Here is a 22,945-nt window from a genome sequence, read left to right on the forward strand (position 1 = left end):
CATCCTCTGAGACCTGAAATTCCATGGCTCTACTTGTCAATTCTAGAATTCCTTTTCAAACCTGGGCCTTCTTTTGTAATGTCTTGCTTGATCCTGTGTCTGACTGTGCCTCCTGCACCTTCTCCCGTCTCTCGCCCTAAGCCCCTTGAAGGCGCCGGCCTTTGGCTCCGGCTGTTTCCCACGGTGCCCAGAATCGCGTCAGGCCTGGCACAGACTCGGTGAGGGCGTGGAGCGGTGCCGCGGGGCTGCAGCCTGGCCCGCCCATTCCCTCAGCCCATGGCAGCCCCGCCGCCCTCCAGGCCTCACCTGAGTTCCGCGCCGGGAGAGGCTCCTGGGCCGGCCATGACGTCACAAGACTGTGACGCGCCCGGGAGCCCCGCCCCTCGCGTCCCGAGCCGGGGACCCAGGCTCTCTGCGCCGTGACGTCACGAGCCCGGGCGGGCAGGTTGTGCGTCGGCCCAATGGGAGCGGTGCGCCGGCCTCCCCTTTAAGGAATGTTGTGACCTGACGTCACCGGGCGAGTTACCTCCCGCAGCCGCCGCCGCCGCGCTCAGCGCGAGTCCCGGAGCCCTTGAGCGTGAGGCACGGAGTCCCCGGAGCCCCCAAACCGCAGCCACATCCCCACGTCCCAGAGCCCCGGCCTGCGCGCCCAACCGGGCCCGCGCGATGCCCTCAGACCGGCCTTTCAAGCAGCGGCGGAGCTTCGGTGAGGCCCCGCGGGCAAGCTGTGAGCTCGGAGCAGGGGTACCGGGGGCCTGGCCGACCCCTACTACCGCAGGTGACGTCAGTCCTGTGACGTCAGGCTCCAGCCGGACCCTCGGGCTGGGAGGCTGACTCCAGCCTGGGCGTGGGCCACCCGCCTCCCCACCACGATAGGTGCTAGGGGCTGTGGGGCCTGACGGCCCCGGGGGCGGGGGCTGGAGCTGGGGCGGGGCTGGGGGCCGCCCCTTGGGGACAGGCGGGGCGGAGACACAGGGAGGACCTGGGCCGGGCCCAGCCCGGCCTCAAGGTCCGGCCGCCATCCGCAGCCGACCGCTGTAAGGAGGTACAGCAGATCCGCGACCAGCACCCCAGCAAGATCCCGGTGAGTGAGTCCCGCGCCCCCGGCCCTGCCCCGCCCTGTCCGCGCCTCGCGCACTCCCGACACGAACCCCTGCCCCTGCCCGCCTGCCCGCTCCCAGGTGATCATCGAGCGCTACAAGGGTGAGAAGCAGCTGCCCGTCCTGGACAAGACCAAGTTCCTGGTCCCGGACCATGTCAACATGAGCGAGTTGGTCAAGATCATCCGGTGCGTGGGCAGTCGCCGCCAGGAGCGAGCTTGGGTCGGGCGGGGAGCCGGGTTCCCGCCGAGAGGGGGTGGGAGTGGGGTCAGAAGTAATGGGACTGGGCGGTGAGCCCCTGTTCTGGGGCGGCTGGAAAGGTTGGGGCTGCAGTTGGAGTCGGGTCAGAGGTGAGAGCTGGGGTGAGGATGGATGTGAAAGGCTGGGAATCATTCTGGGGGTCAGGGCTGTGCCTGCCCTGCAGCCAAGTCCCTCACAGCCGCACACCCTCCCGCCTCAGGCGCCGCCTGCAGCTGAACCCCACTCAGGCCTTCTTCCTGCTGGTGAACCAGCACAGCATGGTGAGCGTGTCCACGCCCATCGCGGACATCTACGAGCAGGAGAAAGACGAGGACGGCTTCCTCTACATGGTCTACGCCTCCCAGGAAACCTTCGGCTTCTGAGCCAGCAGTAGGGGGGGGTCGGCCTGGGAGTGCGGGGAGCCCAGTCAGGCCCTGCCCAGAGAACCCTTGGTTCTTGAACTGAGCTGCCTCTGCTTGGGGTGAGCTGGGCAGGGATGTGGCCCCCTAGTCAGAGGGCACCAACCCACCTACTCTGCCCCTGGGTGGTTTTGTTAGGGTTGCCCCTCTGGGTGCTGGCTGGGATGGGGGAGGGTGGGGAGCATCCCCCAGCACCCCTGCTGTGTGGTTCATCTTTTTTTTAGGCCCCTGCCTGCCCCTCACCCACCCGAGGCTCTGCCCACCACCTGGACCTGCCCACCCACCCCTGAAAGACTGGCCCCCCCCACCCCTCCGTCTCCACATGGTGTATGGATCTGTGGTCATTGTCCCTCTGCAGAATAAAGATTGCTCAGGCCTGCCTGGCCCTATGCCTCCAGCTGCTTGCTTGGGAGTGGGGAGGGTGCTGGTGGGGCTGTCTGTCTGCACCGTCCCTGGGCTCTGGCACACCGGAAACCCACACCTTTGTGTAGTATTCTAGAACATTACTAGAGGCTACCCCCTCTAGGAGTGCAATGCAGATGTGGGCCCAGGGTAGGCTTCGTAACAAAAAACATTTATTAAGTAGCCACAACCTAACAAGCCCTGCTCACCTGCCTTTTTTCCAGAGCTCTCAGTTCCTCCCCAGAGGCCTTGCAGTCAGCCATGGGTCCCTTTTGGTACCAGAGACTTGTGACCCCGGACTTGAACCTCTTCTGCCCAAGGACTCGCCTGCTGGCAACTCTGGCTGGAGGGCCTGGCCCAGCTTCCCGCCCCTGAGGTCCGCGCAGCCCTGTGCCAGCCAGGCCTACTTGAGCACAAGCATGGCCTCCGTGCCGTCCTTGGCAGTCAAGTAGAGGCCGTGTGTGAGGTAGTACTCCCGCCGCAGGAAGGCATAGAAGTAATCAGAGATGAGCAGGATCTGGGGAGAGACAGAGGATATGAGGTGCTGCAGGGTACCAGCCCCCTGAACCCAGGACCCCTGAGTGGCTGGCAGGTGATGGGAGACAGAGCCCCTGCCTGGCCCTGAATCAACAATCACTAGAGAGGCCCCACCTCAGAGCCCGTACTTCACACTGCAAGGTCTGTTGGCCTCTCAGAAGCTGCCCAGACTCCCCCTGCCCCCACCCATGGTCTACACCTCTATCCTAACCTCTGGCCTCGAATGCCAGCCTGGTGCCTGTGCAACCAGAGGCCTGTGCCCCCTCCTCTGACAGGCACTTCCACCCCAGCCAGGTCCACGTCAAACGCCTCACCTTTTTCCCCTGTCAAACCCACTTCTTCCACTGGGCATCCATGCCCCCATCTTCCATCCAGGTGCCCAGGCGACAAAATTGCCTGACACTTCTCTCATACATCAAGCCACCGTGACCTGTCAATTCTACCTCCTAAACTCAAATCCACCCTTTCGATACATCCCAACACTACTCTAGACAGAGCCACTGTCTGTCATCTAAACAACAAAGCTTGGTCCCTGGGCTCCCTGCTCTCAAACTCACACCCACCCCATTCTCCCTGGCAGCCAGAGGGAGCTTTTCAAAACCCACATCTGATCGTGTTACTTCCAGCCTTCAAATCCTCCAAAGGCTTCCCATGCCTTAGGGCAAAGCTCAAACTCCCTGGCGCTCTGAGACTTTGCCCAGGTCCCTGCCCACCCTCTCCTGGCTCCACCTAATCCCACTGCAGGATCTTTACTGTTTCTTCTGCCTGGAATGTTCTCTCCCTGTTCAGCTAGTTGACAGCTGCTTACCCTGCAGGTCTCAGGAAGGATCACTTGCCCCCCCGCAGATTGGGTCTTAGCCCCACTAATCTCTACTCAGTAACACAGACTCATCCAAAGTGCAATTTTCCATTCAGCTGACAGCCTGACTGTGCCTCCTCCCCTGGCCCAGGGCCTCCATCAGGGCAGGGTCTTTGGGTGGTTCTGTCACTATGGTATCTCTGTGCTCAGCTCAGTTTGTCCCATTCTGGGCCATACACAGAATCAAAGGGGTCCTAGGAGCTCAGCTCCACTGTCTCTTTAAGGACGATTTGCCAAGGGCCCTACACACCAGACCTGGAGTCTACAATCCCAGTCAGCCCAAGCTGCTCCAGACCTCTGGTACCTGAAGCAGGGTGGGCAGGGCCCAGCCCCAGAGAAGGATGAAGGGATGGGGGCTCACACTGCAAACACCACAGCTTTCAGGCACCTGGAGGCCTCTCAGAGGATTGACACCAACCACCTCTTGGCACAGATGGGGAGAATGAGGCAGAGAACCCTTGGCTATGGTCTTGGGGCAAGACAGAGGTTGAGCTAAGCCTGGGATCTAGACCTCCAGACCCCAGCACCCTGTCCTGGGCAGCTTCTCACTCACCTAAAGGTAACACAACAGCAGCTAAGGATAGATCAGAGGCACCTGGAGGAGTTCAGGAAGGTGTCCCGTCACCAGCAGCTCTGATGGCCTCAGGACAAGTACCTGCCATTCTATCACCACAGAAGCCCATCTGGAAGGCTTAACAATCCTCATCTTAAACAGATGGGGAAACTAAGGCCAATCTGGAGCACTGGACCAATGGCCATGGACCCAGCAAGGTGGTCCACCTGGGGCCCAGTTCACTGATGGGCATGAGATTAGCCACAGTGTCAGCAAAGCAGACTCAGGCAGCCCCTGAGGCCCTGCCCCCAGCTGTCCAGCTGGCAGCTCCAGGCTGGCATATTGGGGGCAGCAATCACAGCAAAGGCTGACCTCCTGCCCTGCGACCCTTCTCACCCAGGCCTGAGATGCCATCTGGGCAGGAGGAGCCTGAAGCAGGGGCTGAGCTCAGAGGCTGATCCCTGAACCAGGTCAGATGAGGGATAGGTGCAGTCACATCCACAACCAATGCAACTCCATGTCACACAACAATCATCTGGACAAGAAGTAGGAAGAAAAATATTAGGTTATTAGGTTGGGCCATATGAAACTGCCATGTTTGCAGATAAAAAAAATGGCTGAATGCTGGCAATTTGATATGATCCAACCTAATATAAAATGGAAAAAAGTACATATAGAAGAGTAAGCATGTTGTTGAAGTACCAGAAGAAATAATGGTAAGATTTTAGGTAGCTCTTCTTTTCCCCTATAAGCCTTTACTTTGTAAGCTACATACATGTATTCTGTTGATAAAAAACAAAACTTCGGCCGGGCACAGTGGCTCATGCCTGTAATCCCAGCACTTTGGGAGGCTGAGGCAGGCAGGAGTTCGAGACCAGTCTGACCAACATGGTGAAAACCCCATCTCTACTAAAAATGCAAAATTAGGACGGGCACGGTAGTTCACACCTGTGATCCCAGCACTTTGGGAGGCTGAGGCAGGCGGATCACAAGGTCAAGAGATCAAGACCATCCTGGCCAACATGGTGAAAACCCATCTCTACTAAAAATACAAAAATTAGCTGGGTGTGGTGGCATGCACCTATAGTCCCAGCTACTCGGGAGGCTGAAGCAGGAGAATCACTTGAACCCTGGAGGTGGACGTGGTGGTGAGCCAAGATTGCGCCACTGCACTCAAGCCTGGGCAACAAGAGTGAAACTCTGTCTCCAAAAAAAAAAAGTAAAACTTCAATTAAAAACAAATCAGCCAATAAAGGAATCAATATATCAATCAATGGGGGGAAGAGATAAATCTTCTTTCCAGAAGAATTCCAAACATTGTAGGCAGATATGCTCCCCTCCCACAGAAGGAGCTTAATTCTTGTCCACTCCACATCCCCTAAGCCCAGAGTGGTCTAGACTTGGTCACTCACTTCCTGCTGAGGAGCAGGGAAAGGGAAAAGAGTAACTTTACAGTGGAGAAACCTGGCCATCACTATCTTAACCACGTGTTGGAGGTTAACATCAGCATGAAATCACATGGCTAGCATGTACCCCAACAGATGTGATGAAAAGAGCACTTTGCCTGGAGTATTCTTTCTAAAAACCCACAACAACCCCAGGATAATCCTAAGAAAACCAAAAAGACAAACCTAAACTCGGGGACAGTCTACAAGATGCCTGGCCAGTGCTCCTCAACTGTCAAGGTCATGACAAGTGAGGAAAGACTAAGATGCAAAGCAGAGGACATTGAGAAGATGTGACCTTAAATGCAACGTGGACCCTTGGATGGGGTCCTGGCAGAGAAAGAGGATGTGAATGGAAATACAGGAAGTCCAAATCAAGTCTAGTGTTTCAGACTAATAGTAACACATCAGTTTCTTAGTTTTGACAAACACATCATGGTAACATAAAATGTTAACAACTTAGGCAACTGGGTGGGGGCTTACAGGAGCTCTGTTCTATCTCTGCAACTTTTCTGTAAATATAAAGTGATCCTAAAATGAAAAGTTTATTTAAAAAAAGCAATTAACTAGATGGGAATGGTGGCTTGTGCTTGTAATCCCAGCTACTCAGGAAGCTGAGGCAAGGGGATCGCTTAAGCCCAGAAGCTTGAGACCAACCTGGGCAACACAGCAAAACCCCATCTCTTACTTTATTTTTTGAGATGGAGTCTCACTCTGTCACCAAGCTGGAGTGCAGTGGTGATCTTGGCTCACTGCAACCTGTCTCCTGGGTTCAAGCGACTCTCCTGCCTCAGCCACCCGAGTAGCTGGGACTACAGGCGCACGCCACCATGCCTAGCTAATATTATTTTTTTGTATTTTTAATAGAGGTGGGGTTTCACCTTGTTGGCCAGGATGGTCTCGATCTCTTGACCTTGTGATCTGCCCGCCTGGGCCTCCCAAAGTGCTGGGATTACAGGCATGAGCCACTGGGCCCTGCCGACCCCATCTCTTAAAACAGGAAAAAATTTAACAGCAATGAACTATTGTTATATGTAATAAACTCAAAATATTTTGCTGAGTGAAAGAGGGCTTTGGCAAATGTACATATAAGATTTGCAGTTTCCCCTGCAATTTTACATATGAAAAACGTAAATAAATATTGAACTCTAGTTAATGATACACATGCTGAAATATTTAGCAGGAAATGTACTGATGTCTGCATTTCAATTTGAAATACACTAAAAAAGTAAGATGGACTGAGGGACAGACGCTGTGATGGAACAAGTAGAGGAGGATATGAATGGTGGACTCCTGATGATGGGTATGTATATAGGTGTCCAAGGCTAAGACTGTGAACTGTGCTGTGTGTGTGGAAATCTGCAGGATACAGGGGGTGGCAGGAAGAGCCCTGTGAGTGGCTTGGGCACACAGCCCTGAGTCTCATCAGTCCTGAGTGGGCACCTTGCCCCCAGGGAGAGGACACCAGGCTGGCCCAGAGGCCTGGCCTTTTCAGAGGGAAGCCTATAGCCGGGACAACCTCTTCTGACCTTGGGGCTTTCCATCTGGGTCATGAGGAGCAGGGATTTCCCAGAGGCCCTAGGATGCAGCCAACACAGCAGCTGCAGACCCAGAGCCCCTTTGCCCAGTCTGGACACGGGCAAGTTGGGCAAGGGGGTATGGAATTTGCATGGGTGAGTCAGTGGCTGTGTGATGTTGTTAAGTCTCTTCCCATCTCCTGGGCTGCATGTTCCTCATCTGTAAAATGACAGTAATAAGCTGTAGCTTGTTATCGACAATGCTGGGCTCCTCTAGTCTTTGTGCCAGAGTTAGGGACCCCAGAACATGCCTGTCCCTCTGTGCCCTCAGGTCTCTGGGTCCTACTCAATGTGGCTGAAATACTGCCTTGCCAATCCCCCTCTCAGACTTGCCCACTTCTCATACCGCAGCCATCTCCTGCTGGGAGGCTCCCCTCATTCTCTCTGGACACACGTGCACACTCAGACACACACAGATGCACATATATACATGCACGCTCACCTGCTCAGAAGCTCCCTGGCTCCTCCTGCCCCATCCAGCAGTGCTACAGCTCCCACTTATCCCTCAGAGGCTCATCTCCTGCCAGGAGTCCTCTCTACCCCTGTACTCAGTTAAGTGGACCCTGAAGTGAAGCCACTGCCCACTGGCCTCTCAACCAAATAGGGCTGCATTTGCTCCAGCTCTACAGCCCCAGACCCTGCACAGGGTCAGCTCTCTCTGAGTCGTCTGCTGGTCTTCACCCTCTCAGCGCTGCCCCCAGGGACGGTTCAGTCCACATTCCTCTCTCTGGCAGCCATGAGGGCTCCAGGGCCACCTCCCCTGGGGCCATGATGAAGAGCTCATGGGGCAGCTGGCTGATAAAGGGGTGACCAGGGACAGACAGGGCAAATCAGAAGTAGAATAAAACCCTCAGAACATGCTCCAGTGCAGGGCAGGACGCAGAGACTGGGAAATAAACATCTTCTGAGTGTCTGCCCTGGGCCAGGCCCTTTAACAAAAAAAACAACATTGTCCCTTTCCAACACCCCAGGGTAGGGTTGACAATCCCCACATAGAGAAGGGAAGCTCAGGGGTCATGGGACCTGCAAAATGTTGCATGGTAGGAAGTGAAGGGCTAGGGGCCAATCCTGCCTGTCAGACGCCCAACCCTGAGTTCTTCCACAACCTCCCAGGGTCTGTATCCACATGAACTGAGTCCTACTCCATGCCAGGCCTGTGCTGACACCTCAGGTACCTTGATACCCTGTGGAGGCTGCTCTCCCCAGTTCACAGCTGTCACTCAGTGGAGAGAGAGATTGACTTTGTGGGGAAAAGCCAGTAGAGGTCATTAATCCAGTGTGTCTTGAAACTGCTAGTCTCAAGAGAGCATCCTTGGCTACCACCAGGGCTGCAGTTTCCTAGAGAAGGAGGTGCTATCACCCAGGCATGTCCTGGTTCCCCAGACCTCCTGCTGCTGTTGACAACACTGACGTTTGACAGTCAGCCCGCACTGGGGGGAATGTATGTGGCCATCACAGTTGGCAAAGTGCAGTAGCCTGAGATCCAGGAAGCTGGGAGGCAGAGGAGGCTGGCGGCCGACTGTGGAGCTGGACGGGGCTTTGACATAACCTGACAACCTACATGCCAGAGTGGACACTATGTGGGAGGAAACAGTAGAGGAGAAAGCTCCAACCTCCAGCTCTGAAGATGCAAAGTAACAAGTGACATCTCTAGACCTCAGTCTCAGGGTCTGTGAGGTCACAAGGGGAGACTGAGGATGGGGCTACAAGTAACTGTCCTTTAGGTGGCACTTTTGAATTCACAAAAGCTTTCCCACACTCAGTCCTCACAACCACCCTACCAGTTTGAGAAAAATGAGGCAACTGCCACCTCCCCCAGATTTCAGCAGCCTCCTCCCTGATGCCCTGGATGCCAGGCTCACACCGCTCACCTCTGCTCTTCCCGGAACAATGAGGTTTTCAGAGCATGGATCTGATCACATTTGTCCTCAGCTGAAAGCCAAAGGCTCAGTCTGGATCTCTGCATAAGAGGCCTGTGAAGGCCATGCGGTCTGACCACTGCTGTCTGAATTGGCCTCATTCCCTCTCAAGTGGTACAGCCAGTCCCACCAAGCTCCCAGCAGCAGTGTTCCTCCCTCACTCCCTCCTTCCTCTTCTCTCTCTCTGTCTCTCCTTCCTTCACCCCCACCCAGGTCTTGCTACGTAAAACCACAGAACCCAGTTAGATCCTACCCATCCCTCAGGAACCCACTTAGAGGCCACCTCCCCTAGGAAGCCTCCTTAACAGCCCAGCTCTGGGATCCTAGCACGCCAGGCTGCCCTGTCCTGCCCGTGTCCTTTCCTTTCTCTCCACAGACTGAGGGCTCCTTGGAAGCATGACTATGTCTCATTTACCCATTGCAGAGTGCCTAGTGAATAGTAGGTACCTAATCAGTATATGCAAATAATAAATTATCTTCCCAGGAGTTACTGGATGTGCCTGAGACCAGTGAGCCAGGACAGACAGGGCTGGAGTCACGTAGCGTTTGAGCTTCCAGAGCCCTGGCCTTCTGTGACCTTTGTCCTGCTCTATGTAGCCTGGGCTCTTCTTGTCACTCTGGTTGTCGGGGAGAAGAGGCTGGGAAGGGCCTGTGAGGGACAAGCTTGGGAGGCTAGGCCCTGGAGCGACAAAGGAATGAACTAAGACCTTGACAGAATGCCACTGGTTGGGAAAAGCAAAGTAAACACGCACACCCAGCTGAACGAGGACAAGGGCTCCAGCCTGGCACCGTATGTCGAGAGAACGAGCTTTCCCACACAAAGACCTGGGATCTTGCACAGCCCGGGCCACACACAACCTGCAGAAGAAACCTGAAATGGGTCTTGAGCCATCCCCGAATGGGGGCTACACACCATTCAGCCACTAACGACCCACCCAACATGTCCCCAAGCATTTCCTCATAGGTCCCATTCCCCAAAATGACACATCAGGCCAACTGAGAGGCAACTCCAGGAGACAGGATTGTGGTTTCGTCTGTGTTGGAGTGAACAGTGAGTCCTGGGAAGGGTGCAGCACACAGGAGGTTGGTGTCAGGCCTCGGGCTTCAGGCCTCACTCGAAACAGAATGCAGAATAGCCAATGCAAAGCCAGTCCAATATCTAAGGGTCTGCAGTTCAGGGAGGGGTCAGGGCTGGCCCCTCATGGCAAAGAGGCAGTGGCTGGAGGAGTAGGGTTCCAGATGTTCCAGATGTGCTTGGAAGGGTGGGTGGTTGGCTGGATGTGGTGGCTGACACCTGTAATCTGAGCACTTTGGGAGGCCAAGGCAGGAGTTTGGCTTGAGCTCAGGAGTTTGAGACCAGCCTAGGCAACATAGCAATACCCTGTCTCTACCAAAAATTTAAAAAGCAGCCAGGAGTGGTGGCATGCCTGTAGTTCCAGCTACTTGGGAGGCTAAGGTGAGAGAATCTCTTGAGCCTAAAAGGTTGAGGCTGCAGTGAGCTGTTACTGTGCCACTGCACTCCAGCCTGGGCAACAGAGCGAGATCCTGTCTCAAAAAGAAAAAAAAAAAATGAAAGGAAATTTAAAAAAAATTTGTTTGAGACATTTTCACTCCTGTCACCCAGGACGGAGTGCAGTGGTGCAATCTTGACTCACTGCAACCTTTGCCTACCGGGCTCAAGCAATTCTCCTGCCTCAGCCTCCTGAAGAGTTGGGACTACAGGTAGCATGCCACTGTACCTAGCTAATTTTTGTATTTTTTGTAGAGACGGGGTTTTGCCATGTTGCCCAAGGTGGTCTCAAACTCCTGAGCTCAAGCAATCTGCCCACCTCAGCCTCCCAAAGTGCTGGGATTACAGGCGTGAGCTACTGCAACCAGCCCACTAAAATAACATTTAAAAAAGGAAGGGCAGGCAGACGAGAAGTCTGTTTTAGATGTAGACACAGGGCAGGCATGGAGTTCTCAGGCCAGCCACCAGGATACAAGGGGAATGGGGCTCTGGCTCTGACCCCCTAGGAATCCAGTAGACCAGCCACAGGCCCAACTCTGACCAAAACAGGGATCAGAACAGGGAGGTTAGGGTGTACAGAATTGTGTTAGATCACTGGTCATAAAATGTGGTTTCTGATCCCAGCTCATTCAATTTTTCCTCAATAATTAGTTATTGAATAGTCTTCTTGGTGCTGGGGATACAGCCATGAACAAGACAGATCCAGGGCTCACCCTAATGGAACCCACAGTCTACCACGAGGGTGTGACAAACAAGACTGTGAATAAACACACTCCTTCCCAGCTTTGTGAGTTTGGGTAAGTCTCTAACCCTTCCAAGCCTCAGTTTCCTCATCTGTATCATCATCATCATAATAGTACTTCCTTCAAAGGGCTGTTATGCGGAGTAAATTCCTTATAATTAAAGAAAAAAAGGAAAACAATGCAAAGGACTGTCAGTAGAGTAGTCATGTAAAGTGTGGTGAGTTCACACATGTTGGACTCAAATAAAAAGGAGGTTCCTCTCAAGTATGAGCGAAGAAAGATCACCAAGACGTTTCACTAAAAGGGAAAAGAAGTTGTACTTTCATCATTATGTCAATCATAAAACACACATACCCACACACAAATAAGCCTCTTTCTCCATAAGCCTGTGAGTTCACGTAAATGCACACAGAAAGCTTTGGAAGGCCATCTGAGCACATGATCAGAAGATTATAGGGGTCACATGGGGCCAGCCCCTAGTAAGCTCTCATGAAACATGAGCCACTATTAATTATAATTTTAGGAGAAGATTTTCTTATGTTCCCTGTTTTTAAACAGAATTAAGGTGAGTGCGACACTTTACCCTTTTTTTTTTTTTTTTTTTGAGACAGAGTCTCTCTCTGTCACCCAGGCTGGAGTGCAGTGGCGATTTCTCAGCTCACTGCAACCTCTGCCTCCTGGGTTCAAGCAATTCTTCTGCCTCAGCCTCCCGAGCAGCTGGGACTACAGGTGCGTGCCACCACGCCCAGCTAATCTTTTGTATTTTCAGTAGCGATGGGGTTTCACTGTGTTAGCCAGGATGGTCTCCATCTCCTGACCTTATGATCCACCCACCCGCCAAAGTGCTGGGATTACAGGCGTGAGCCACCACGCCTGGCCTATCCTACTCTTGAACTCCCGACCTTAGGTGATCCGCCCGCCTTGGCTTCCAAAGTGCTTGGATTACAGGCGTAAGCCACTACACCCGGCCGACCTATCCTACTCTTAAAAAAAACAAGTTCCTTTAAGTTTATATGTAATCCTCAATTTTCTAACCCTTTTGGTCGCTGACTCACAAAAGGGTTAAAAAAAAAAACAGAGGAGATTGTTCTGCTTCCCCTGGTTCATGGTCTGTTTCTCCAGGAATCTGCTCTGGGTATTTGAAGAGCATGTTACTCTTGCTATTTCCCATATCAACACACATGAATAATGGCAACGGGACCCACAAGTTAGGTCCAATCCTGTCAACACCCTGGAAGCTGTGGGTGATCATCCTGGTTTTTGAGATAGGGAAGCTACAACCTAGAGAAGTTAAATCACTTGAGGAAGTGGGAGAGGGCCTCAAGCAATCCATTGGTCTCAATCCCTCCTTCTCTCTCTCACGCTTAGGCGCACCCCCGACCATGGATGGTTTACTGTTGTCATTTCCTGCTACTGACTCTGAGGAACAACCATAATTAACAAATGAACCACGCCACAGGTAGAAAAATACTTAATAGCTCCCAGGGTAAGCGATGGGGCCTTAGTCACTGGTTTACCTGCCGGTATAACCAATAATCCACACATAATTTGTTCTGTAATAGGGTATGGCACTGAACAACTCAAACATTGCAGGATTTAAAGAACAATCTGTAGGCCAAGATGTTCTCTATATTTGGCTCTTGATTTCAGCAATGATATCAAGGTTCTAGATACTTCCTTGAAATCTCTACTCATCTGCTTCCTAGGAGAGCTCTGCTCTGTCTTGCCCAAAGAGGAGAAAATGAGGGCCACGTAAATACTAGGCACGTTCCCAGCTCACAACAGGCTGTGGAACTGAGAATATGTCCCCAAATGCCATACGACTCAGTGGAAGACACAGAGCAGGGGCTGAACTTGGGCTGTCCAGGACATGCAGGACTGAGAAAAAGACAGTGGGGCAAAGGGACCTCATGAAAGGTCTCTATGAGGAGGTGACACTGAATTCTTAGTAAAATTCGAAATGTCTCATTTTGTACTTTGAGGCTCCCAACAGGTCCAAAGACAGGTGGCATAACTTTCACGAAGAGGGGCTCTCCTACCTCAGTCAGTGCTCTGGGACAAGGATACGCCTTGAGTGACTGCCTCAGTGAACAGGTGGACCCATCTGACACACCCTGTTAGTGGCCTGGCAGTAGCAGCCACAAAGACCAAAGCCAGCAGCCCCAGGAAGTACTTGGACCCCCTGGTGGGAGTCCTGTAGGTTGGCATGGCCTGCCTGAACATGGCAATATCTGCCAAAGGCACCCAGGAAGTACTTGGACCCCCTGGTGGGAGTCCTGTAGGTTGGCATGGCCTGCCTGAACATGGCAATATCTGCCAAAGGCATAAGATGCATATACCCCTTGACCCAGCAAATCCCACCACTTGGAATCTACTCTAAAAGATACTAGCATGTGTGTACAAAAATATGTGATGGGATATGCAAGGCTCTTACATTTATTATTATTATTTATTTTTTTCCTTCATATATATATATCGAGAGAGAGAGAGAGAGAGAGAGAGAGAGATGGGAGTCTTCTCACTATTGACCAGGCTGGTCTCGAACCCCTGGCCTGAAGCAATCCTCCCATCTCAGCCTCCCAAAGTGCTGGGATTACAAGCGTGAGCCACCACACTCGGCTGCAAGGCTCTTCCATTTAAAGTGCCAAAATAGGCTGGGCGTAGTGGCTCACACTTGTAATCCCAGCACTTTGGGAGGTCAAGGCGGGCAGATCACTTGAGGTCAGGAGTTCAAGATCAGCCTGGCCAATGTGATAAAACCCCATCTCTACTAAAAATACAAAAATTAGCTGGGTGTGGTGGCGGGAGCCTGTAGTCCCAGCTACTCAGAAGGCTGAGGCAGGAGAATGGCTTGAACTCAGGAGGCAGAGGTTACAGTGAGCCGAGATCGGGCCACTGTACTCCAGCCTGAGCAACAGAGTGAGACTCCATTTCCAAAAATAAATATATAAACAAAATAAATAAAGTGCCAAAACAACCAAGGGCAACCTCAATGCCCATCAGCAGGGCTGCACCTAGTCCAAACCATTAGATATTACAGAGCCATTAAAAAATCATCTCAAGACAAAATCATTAAGTGAAAAACAGTGAGTCAAAGAATACTACTTAAAGAAGAATGCCATTTACCTTCATAAACAATAACAAAAAACTCCCTTTATGTATCTGTGTCTATTGCTGTCTATAAGTGCACAGAAAAACATCTGCAAAGACACATACTAAACCAATCCTAATGGCCATGTCTGCAGAGGGGTAGAAAACCATGGGGGCTCAGGCAGCTCTTTTCTTTTCTTTTCATTCCACAGTCTTTATTATTATTATTATTATTATTTTTGGTAGAGATGGGGTCTTGCTATATTGCCCAGGCTGTTCTTGAATTCCCGGCCTCAAGTTATCCTGCTACCTTGGTCTCCCCAAGAGCTGGGATCACAGGCATGAGCCATCATACTCAGCCGATTCCATACTCTTCTGCTTTTTTTTTTTTTTTTTACTTCTTTCCCCCTGCAGTAATGAATTCATGTATTACTTGATAATTTAAGATACATTTTAAAAAGAGATTAAGAAAAATAGAGGTAAGAGATCATGCCAAGAGTCCAACTGATTTCTCTCAGCTACGAACACACTTGATCCACCTACCTTTGGTTTCCATCCCTAACCCTAATCCCTCTTTCCAATAATTCAGTTCCTTGTGCCTTCAATGGCACCTGACCACTTGCAGACACCTCCCTGTGATGCGTATGGAGTCCCTTCTCTCAGAAAGGCAGCCACAGAGAAGAAAGCTGTTATCTGACAAGTTCCATGGATGCTTCATAACCACTCCAACTCTATTTCCAGACCCAAACTTAAGACTAAGACTCATGACAAGACAACAGGCTGTGGACTATTTCTGTGGAGCTTGCCAACCCCCCTAGAGGCCCAGGGAAGGCCCAATGCCCTCCCATGCCAGCCACCATTGGGAGGTAAGGAAAAGGAAGGAGATTCCAGGAAGGCAGGAGAGCCAGGGCAACCTTCTGGATTCCTTTAGGACACACAGCTGAGCCCTGCAGAATTCTGCCTGTGTGGGTCAGAAGTAAGAGGGGCTGCTCATCCACCATCCCTAACCACAGTGTGAGAGGCAGAACGGGCCCTGTGGCTGGGCCCTACCTAGGCTCCAGGGCCCTCCCTCTCTCTTTCTTCTGCTCACAAACAAAGAGAACTGGCTGGACTGGACATTGATCCTCCAGAAATGTCCATGCAGGAAACACTAGTCCCCATCACTCACTGAAAAACTCCTAACTCCTTTCTTTTTCCACAGCTAAACTTGGAGGCAAGAATTACCCTGGGGATTACTCACTGGCATCTTTAGTCTTTCCAGCCGGACTGCTTCCCATCCAGGCTACTACGCATAGGAAATGCCTGGCTGTGCCAATGACAATTGAAATGGTAAATGGTACAAGTGATTCTCATAAGACTTCTACTACGAGGCCAGAGCCTGATCTGAGAGAAGGCAGCACATGGAGGGAACTTCCAAGAAGGGTGGGTGAGTCCACCTGGAGTTTGCTAGACCCGCTGCCACAGAACCTCTGGAAAAGCTTATTAAAAATACAAATTCCTGACCCTGTATTCCACATTGAATTAACATTTCTGGGAGTGAGATCAGAGAACCTGGCTTTTTCCTTTTTTTTTTTTGAGACAAGTTTCGCTCTTGTCGCCAAGGCTGGAGTGCAGTGGCGCGATCTCAGCTCACTGCAACCGCTGCCTGGCTGCAACCTCCGCCTCCTGGGTTCAAGCAATTCTCCTGCCTCAGCCTCCTGAGTAGCTAGAATTAGAGGTACCCGCCACCATGCCCAGCTAATTTTTCTATTTTTGGTAGAGACAGGGTTTCACTGTGTTGGCCAGGCTGGTCTCAAACTCCTGACCTCAGGTGATTGGCCCACCTCAGTCTCCCAAAGTGCTGGGATTACAGGCGTGAGCCACCGCACCTGGCCAGAACCTGGCTTTTTAAAACAATCAGAGCCATGTACTTGGGGCAGTTGCAACATAATTGCAGGGTTTAAAGCCTGTTAACAGGGAATCTGCATTTTTAACAAGCTCCCTCTGAGGATTCTGACTGAGAATCCTGCTCTGTGGAAAGGAGGGACAGCCTTCCCAGCTCAGAAAGCTGAGCTCCTTGCTGGTACTCCTCAGCCTGTGACCGCAGCCTCCTTTTCACCCCTCCCAGCCACATAATTTATGCTCAACTCCCCAACGGCCCCCATCTTCTCATCTGCCTGCCTTTGTTCCTGCTGTCCTGGGAGTCCACAGAGCCTCTCCTCCTCTTGCCCTGCCCTCTCCCCCTCACTCTGCGTATTCCCTGTGGGTGCTGCAACCACAGGTACCATTACAGAAAGGGGTGCCTCAGAAATCAAGCCTTATCTCAATTTCGTTCTTGGCTCCTCTAATGACCTTCGACAAGAGACAAGCTCTGCAAGCTTCTGTCTCTCATTTGTAAAGTAGGGATAACACGTCCTTTCTCCTAGGCTTGCTTAGAATTCAGTGTGGCTACAGTTCAGAATGGTGCCTAATACGTATTTGCCAGGTTCAGCCTTACACTGTTCTTACTTCCCTGTCCTCTCCGCCGACTCAGGGCTACTTAAGGGGAGTAACTGTCCCTCCTTCATGTCTACGCCCCCGGTATGCAGAATCCAAGACCACGGTTGAATGCCTAAGGCTGCAAAATGGATCCCTGTCCCCATGCTGCCCCCAATCCTGTCCCTCTTACCTGCCCAACGTTGAAGGTCAGTGTGATGGCATAAAAGAAATTAGAGTTGGCACTTCCTGCATAAATCCAGAGGTGCCACAGGACAGGGAAGAGCAGGGAACAGACGATGATGATGCAGGTGAGGACAAAGATGTTTCTCAGGACTGCAAAGACAGAGTGTCACAGTTAGTCTGACGTGCTCTCTCTGGTACCCTTTCCCTGCTGCGATGGCCCCCAGAATGGAGAGGCCCAAGGAAAGTCTCATGTAGCTCAAAGGCAGAGCACCCCCAGAGGTACTGGGGTGCCAGGAAACAAACCCCAGACTCCCAAGTCAATGGCTCCCCATGCCCACAGCTGGTGGTAGCTCCTGGAATTGGATTATTTCCTCCCACTGTGGGCTTGGCTGGCTGAAGACCAGCTATAGTTAGAAATGCCACGAGTGCCTCAGGGCACCAAACAGGGCATTTCAGGAAGACATTCCCCTCACCTCCTAATCTTGGAGGGTCCAAGAATATCCGCACCCTCTCCCCAAGCAGGGTGCCATCTGGCCATGTGGGATTATGGGTGGGAACTCCAGCATGAACCGTGAAGATTAGAGCCCCACCATGGGTCTCCATGGTGCCACAGTCCTGGGTCTTAGGAACACATATTCCATTCTCCTTAACTGGCGTCTTCCGTCCCCTGCCTTGCTCTTCAAACATTCCCAATTCTCCCTTAGATGATAATTTAAAACACCTCTTTTTGACACTGTCTCTCACTCCCTCTCCCTCCCACCATGAAGAAAGCTCTCCCAGAGGTCTCAGGAAGGACCTGCTACTCAAGGGTGGTCCAGAGGCGGCAGGCAGGCTGGCATGGCACAGCAGCCAGGTACAGACTTTGGTAAAAATCCTGCTCTGCTATTTATTAGCAAGTTTCTCTAGGCCTCAGCTTCCTGACCTGTAAAATTAGGCTATCCACCTAGTATATACTCATAAAAATTAACACTTAGGCTGGGGATAGTAGCTCATGCCTATAATCCCAGCACTTTGGGAGGCTGAGGTAGGAGGATTGCTTGAGCCCAGGAGTTCGAGACCAGCCTAGGGAACACAGTGAGACCCCATCTCTAAAAAAAATGTAAAAATTTTTAAATAAAAAATGTTTAAAAATAAAACAGGGCTAAAACACACCCTTCATTTGGATTAAACAAGATGACATGTGAGAAACTGACACAGATATATCAATGGCTACATTAGTTTTCCATTGCTACGACAGCAAATTTCCACAAACTTAGTGATTTAAATAGTATTATTTATTATTCTACAATTCTAAAGGTCAGAAGTTCCAAAATGGGTCTCACAGGGTAACATCTCTAGAGGAGAATCCCCCGCTTGCCTTTTCCAGCACCCAGAGGCCCCTGCATTCTCTGGCTCATGACCTGCTTCCAGCTTCAAATCTAGCAATGATGAATTGAGGCCTTGTCATATTGCATCACTCAGATCTTCTCTTCTGCCTCTCTCGTCCATCTCTTTTTAAAAATAGACTTTATTTTGAGACGGAATCTCACTACATTGTCCAGGCTGGAGTGGAGTGGCTGGATCATACCTCAGTGAAGCCTGGAACTCCTGGGCTCCAGTGATCCTTCTGTCTCAGCCTCTGGAATAGCTGGGACTATAGGTGTGCACAAACATGCCCCGTACACTTTATTTTTTAAGGGCAGTTTTGCTTTCACAGCAAAACTGGGCAGAAATTACAGAGATTTCCCAAATTCCCCCTACCTCCACCTCTTCCACTTTGAGGGACACTTGTGATTACACTGGGACCACCTGGATTGTCCAGGATAATCTCCCCTCCCAAGGTCTTAAAGTCCCTTTGCCATGTAAAGTGATGTATTCACAGGTTCTGGGGATTACAACGTGGACATCTTTGTGATGGGAGGGCTACTATTCTGCCTACCACACTGTATGCTGTTCCTCCCTTTTAACCCTCTAGGGGTTATCAGACAGTAGGATTATCTGTTACTTTTATTTCTTTCTTTATACTTCATTGTATTTTTAAAAACTGATAAATATTATTTAAAATACTTAAAAGAATACCTTTTTAAAAAGAACTTAGCACTGTGCCTGGTTCCCACCAGGCACTTAATGAATGGAAGTTCCCTTCTCTTCTCTGATTCTGTCCTTCAGGAAATCCCTTCTCCCAAGTCAGAGTTCTGGAAGACTTAAAGGGTGGAGAAACTCCTAAACATTTAGGCCACTTGTCTCAGTTGCACAACGACTCAGTAGAGACGCTATACTGGGGGCTCATGCACTGAATGTGGCCTGGATGACACAGACGATTTTTAACTCCCGCTACAGAACAAAATTATGGCTGGGTGCTGGTGGCTCACACCTGTAATCCTAGCACTTTGGGAGGCTGAGGCGGGCGGATCACCTGAGGTCAGAGTTCGAAAGCAGCCTGGCCAACATGGCGAAACCCCATCTCTACTAAAAATACAAAAATTAGCTGGGTGTGGTGGCGGGTGCCTGTAATCCCAGCTGCTCCAGAGGCTGAGGCATGAGAATCGCTTGAAACACAGAAACAGAGGTTGTAGTGAGCAGAGACTGCATCACTGCACTCCAGCCTGAGCAACAGAGTCTCAAAACAAACAAAACGAAATCACATGGGGAGCCCTCAGACTAAGTCAGAGATTCTAGGGTGGGGCTGAGGCACCCATATGAGGTTTTAAAAGCTTCCCAGGTAATGCCGGCATACAGCCAAGGCTGCGAACTACTGCATTACAGCTGCAGCCCCTTAGAGTCTGCAACAGAGATGCCGTTGAACTGTGTCAAGGGGAGAATAATCACGACAAGGTAGTTCACAGTTCTTTGTAAAGCTGAAGGTTTTCAAGTTACAGTTCTTTCTTTATTGAGAAATGATAGGTGCCATTTTGTTGCTGTCATTAAAAAGTCCTTTATTTTATAAAATCTGGAAGAATGGGTGGTAGTTGATTGTTTTAATGTCTTCAGCAAGATAAAAAGCTGGCAAGTCCATCGCCAGAGTTTACTGAAACATTAGTGGTTTGAGAAATCCCACAATTTGGACACTGGCCTGGAGGGCTTGCAAGATCCTCTTTTCTAATCTTAAGTTTCTGCAATTCTGGGTTTTCAAAGTTGAGAGACCAAAACCCTGACTCAAGCCTCCTGAGACCTCCCAGGAACAAGGAGTCTTGCAAAGGGATGCTTTCACTGAGAATTACTATTATTATTAAACCACGGTACTACCTCAAGAAAGGAGAACAAAGGCTTCCCACTCCTCTAACCCAACATCACTATGTACATTTCTCAGCAGCTCTTTCTGATCCCCTGGAAATTATTTTGCTTAAAAGAACACAGACTATTCCTAAAATAAAATACTTCCAGCCTGCCAGACCAGGTGGTTCTTGTTCTGTGCCTCCAGCTAGGGACAGAGATTTCAGACAGGCTGACAGGAAGGAAACCAAGTGCAAAGAGATGAGAGAGGCTCACTGGCAGCCTCTGGGTGCTATCTTGAAGGGCTGCAAAGATACATTCCCATGTGCCTGGAAAACCCTCACCAGCATGCAGTTGGCTTCTGGCCTGTGGTGACCTCTGCAGCAACAGGGAGCTGCTATTCACTCTTGCTGGCCAACAGGCCAGATTAAAGCTATATATGCCAGAGCAGACGGAGCTGGAGACCTGGGGTACAGGACAGCTTGTTCCAGGCACCAAGAAGTGTCAGAGGTGACCAGGGCCTAACAAGGTGAAAGGGTTCACCCTTCATCAGACTTGAAACGCCAGACAGAATCAGGTTCCCCACCACATTCACTGAGTGGCTTATCCAATCTCTGGCACCATGACTGATGAAATGGAACTTCAGGCAAGCCACTTTCCCTTCTGAGCCTCAGGCATTCAGAAACAAAATCTTACTTAAAAAATCCAGTCCCATCAGAAGGGGAACAGACGGGATTTAGGGACTTTGAAGGCCATAGTGATATTCCCTTCCTTAAAATGAAGTGCCAAAACACATGGGAATATATTTTATCATGATTCTTTATAATTTATATGTATATCTATCAACATCCTTTCATCGCTAGACAATAGTAATAAAAACAAAACCAATACACACACAAATCCAGCCCTTTGGTAACTGGCTCCTTCTGCTGGACCATGCAGGCTGGCACAGGCTGCCAGCAGGCTGTTCCCTAACACTACAATTGTGAGTCTGTATGACTCATCCAAGCTCCAGAGAGTCCAGTGTCTGGGTCCTACACTCGTTCCTTTTCTCCTCTCCACTGTACAGGAAAACAGAAGGATGAATGTGGGAACATGCATGTTAGCACTGACAACTAATGTTTAAATGGAATTCCTAGCCATATTAAACATATTCAATGTAGGCTTAAACGCTTCTCAACACACACATCCCACTCGTAGGTCCCAAGGACCAGGGCTAATGCTGCTCTGGCTGAGAATGATGACACACAGTTGTCAAGCCCCAAGCAGGTCCTCCAAGCATGTGTATTCTCTGCTGCAGGAGCAGGGAAGCAAAGGCGGACAGCTACTGTTCTCTGCAGGATCTTCAGCCAACCTGAACCTGCAGACTGTGTGCCAAGCCAGCAACAGCAACTATTAGATCATCCAGGTTTCTGGAAACCCCATTCTTCTTTGTGCCTCATCACCCCAGAGGGCATATAATAGTTTATTCGAGTCTTGAAAAATATGTTTATTCTGATGACTCTGGCTACCAAGCCCGAAGCTCTGATCATGGAACTATGTGAGAGACTTCCTTGTGTGATTATTACTGATGATACTAACTGCAGTGCTATTTACAGATATTCCTTCTCAAATTTAACACACTCGTCAAAGTTATTCTCTTTATTTGACTGATGGAAAAGTCAGAGGTTCAGAAGGGTTAAATGATGTGCCTAAGAACATGTGGGACTCATAATGGGAATGTCAGGATTCGGAGTCAAGTCAGTCTCCAGATTGCTCAGCAAATGGGATAAAAGACATTCCCTGAGGGAGACAGAGTGCCCAGTGTGGGATGGGCAACCACAAAAAACCATTTTACATTCCCAAGATCCACTGTCACAAACTGAGGTGTGTCCACATGTTTTGGTGGTCTCATGATTTCTCACTGGTCACTCTACCGAGGGGCCCCAAGCTGACTCTGAGCCTGCTGGACTGGATGACGACTCTTGTTTGTGCAGAGAGGATGTCACAGCAGAAGACACTGCTTCCTCTTCCCAGTCAGGCCACATGGGTCACAGCCCCACCAGGCCATTATCTGCAGGAGCAGCCCTGGCTCTGCTGCCCACATCACTGTTTACCTTCACTCAGAGGTCCACTCCTATTATAGGTAGGTTGCTTGACAGCAGCTGGACAGTTTCATTTCCTGGGTGACACCCAAAACAACAACAAAGACTCACTTCCTCTGAAGCCTGAACTCCCTAGTTCATTCTTGATACCTTGCTGGACACCCACAGCAGGCAAGGAAAGTTCAACAGCTCCCTTCCATGCCTCGTTTAGAGAATCAGGTGATACTGGGCCACTGATGCTGTCTCTTTATTGGGGAGGTTTAAAACCCACTCCACAAACGTTTGCAAGGTCTTCTGTGTGTCAGCTTCAGTCCTGGGTGCCAGGGATACAGAGGCGAATGAGTTGTGCTATCTAGCCCGAGGGAGCTCCCAAACATTGAAAAGAACCCACCACAGAGGGCTAAGAGCACTGGGGGCCTAGCTAGCAAAGTAGGTCACCTCTAAGCCACCTCTGAGGAGGGGATGGTTAGAGCTTAGAGGAGCTGTCACAGTGGGCAGGAAGTCTAACGTTGTCCACCTGCCTTCTAGTAACCTTTGGGTGTAGCACTGGGGAATGGTTCAAAGCCCAGGGCAGAGTTCTGCTGTCCAATATGGTAGCCTAGCTACATGTGGATTCTGAAATTTAAATTTAAAAT

The 22,945-nt window shown here is 50.7% G+C and overlaps 2 protein-coding genes across 4 annotated transcripts in view; one reads left to right on the forward strand and one right to left on the reverse strand.

Annotated features, from left to right (window-relative positions):
• Positions 1-515: 515 nt before the first annotated feature.
• On the forward strand, positions 516-2,144 carry MAP1LC3A (microtubule associated protein 1 light chain 3 alpha). The gene is made up of 4 exons (XM_012455153.2): positions 516-706; positions 1,029-1,084; positions 1,182-1,288; positions 1,561-2,144. The coding sequence occupies exons 1-4, from the start codon at positions 667-669 to the stop codon at positions 1,721-1,723; spliced, it is 366 nt and encodes a 121-aa protein (XP_012310576.1). The 5' UTR covers positions 516-666; the 3' UTR covers positions 1,724-2,144.
• Positions 2,145-2,312: 168 nt separating this feature from the next.
• PIGU (phosphatidylinositol glycan anchor biosynthesis class U) overlaps positions 2,313-22,945 on the reverse strand; it is a 106,934-nt gene continuing 86,301 nt past the window's right edge. For all 3 annotated transcript variants that reach the window (XM_012455151.1, XM_012455150.1, XM_012455149.2), the window contains 2 exons: positions 17,042-17,184; positions 2,313-2,678 (listed from right to left, as the gene is read on the reverse strand). In XM_012455151.1, the coding sequence (XP_012310574.1) occupies positions 2,565-2,678; positions 17,042-17,184 (257 nt within the window). In that variant the 3' untranslated portion in view covers positions 2,313-2,564. The remainder of the gene's footprint in view (positions 2,679-17,041; positions 17,185-22,945) is intronic.

The sequence above is a fragment of the Aotus nancymaae genome, unplaced genomic scaffold (genome assembly GCF_030222135.1).
Source record: "Aotus nancymaae isolate 86718 unplaced genomic scaffold, 86718_ANA_hifiasm-v0.15.2.pri h1tg000029l, whole genome shotgun sequence".
NCBI classification, from domain to species: domain Eukaryota; kingdom Metazoa; phylum Chordata; class Mammalia; order Primates; family Aotidae; genus Aotus; species Aotus nancymaae.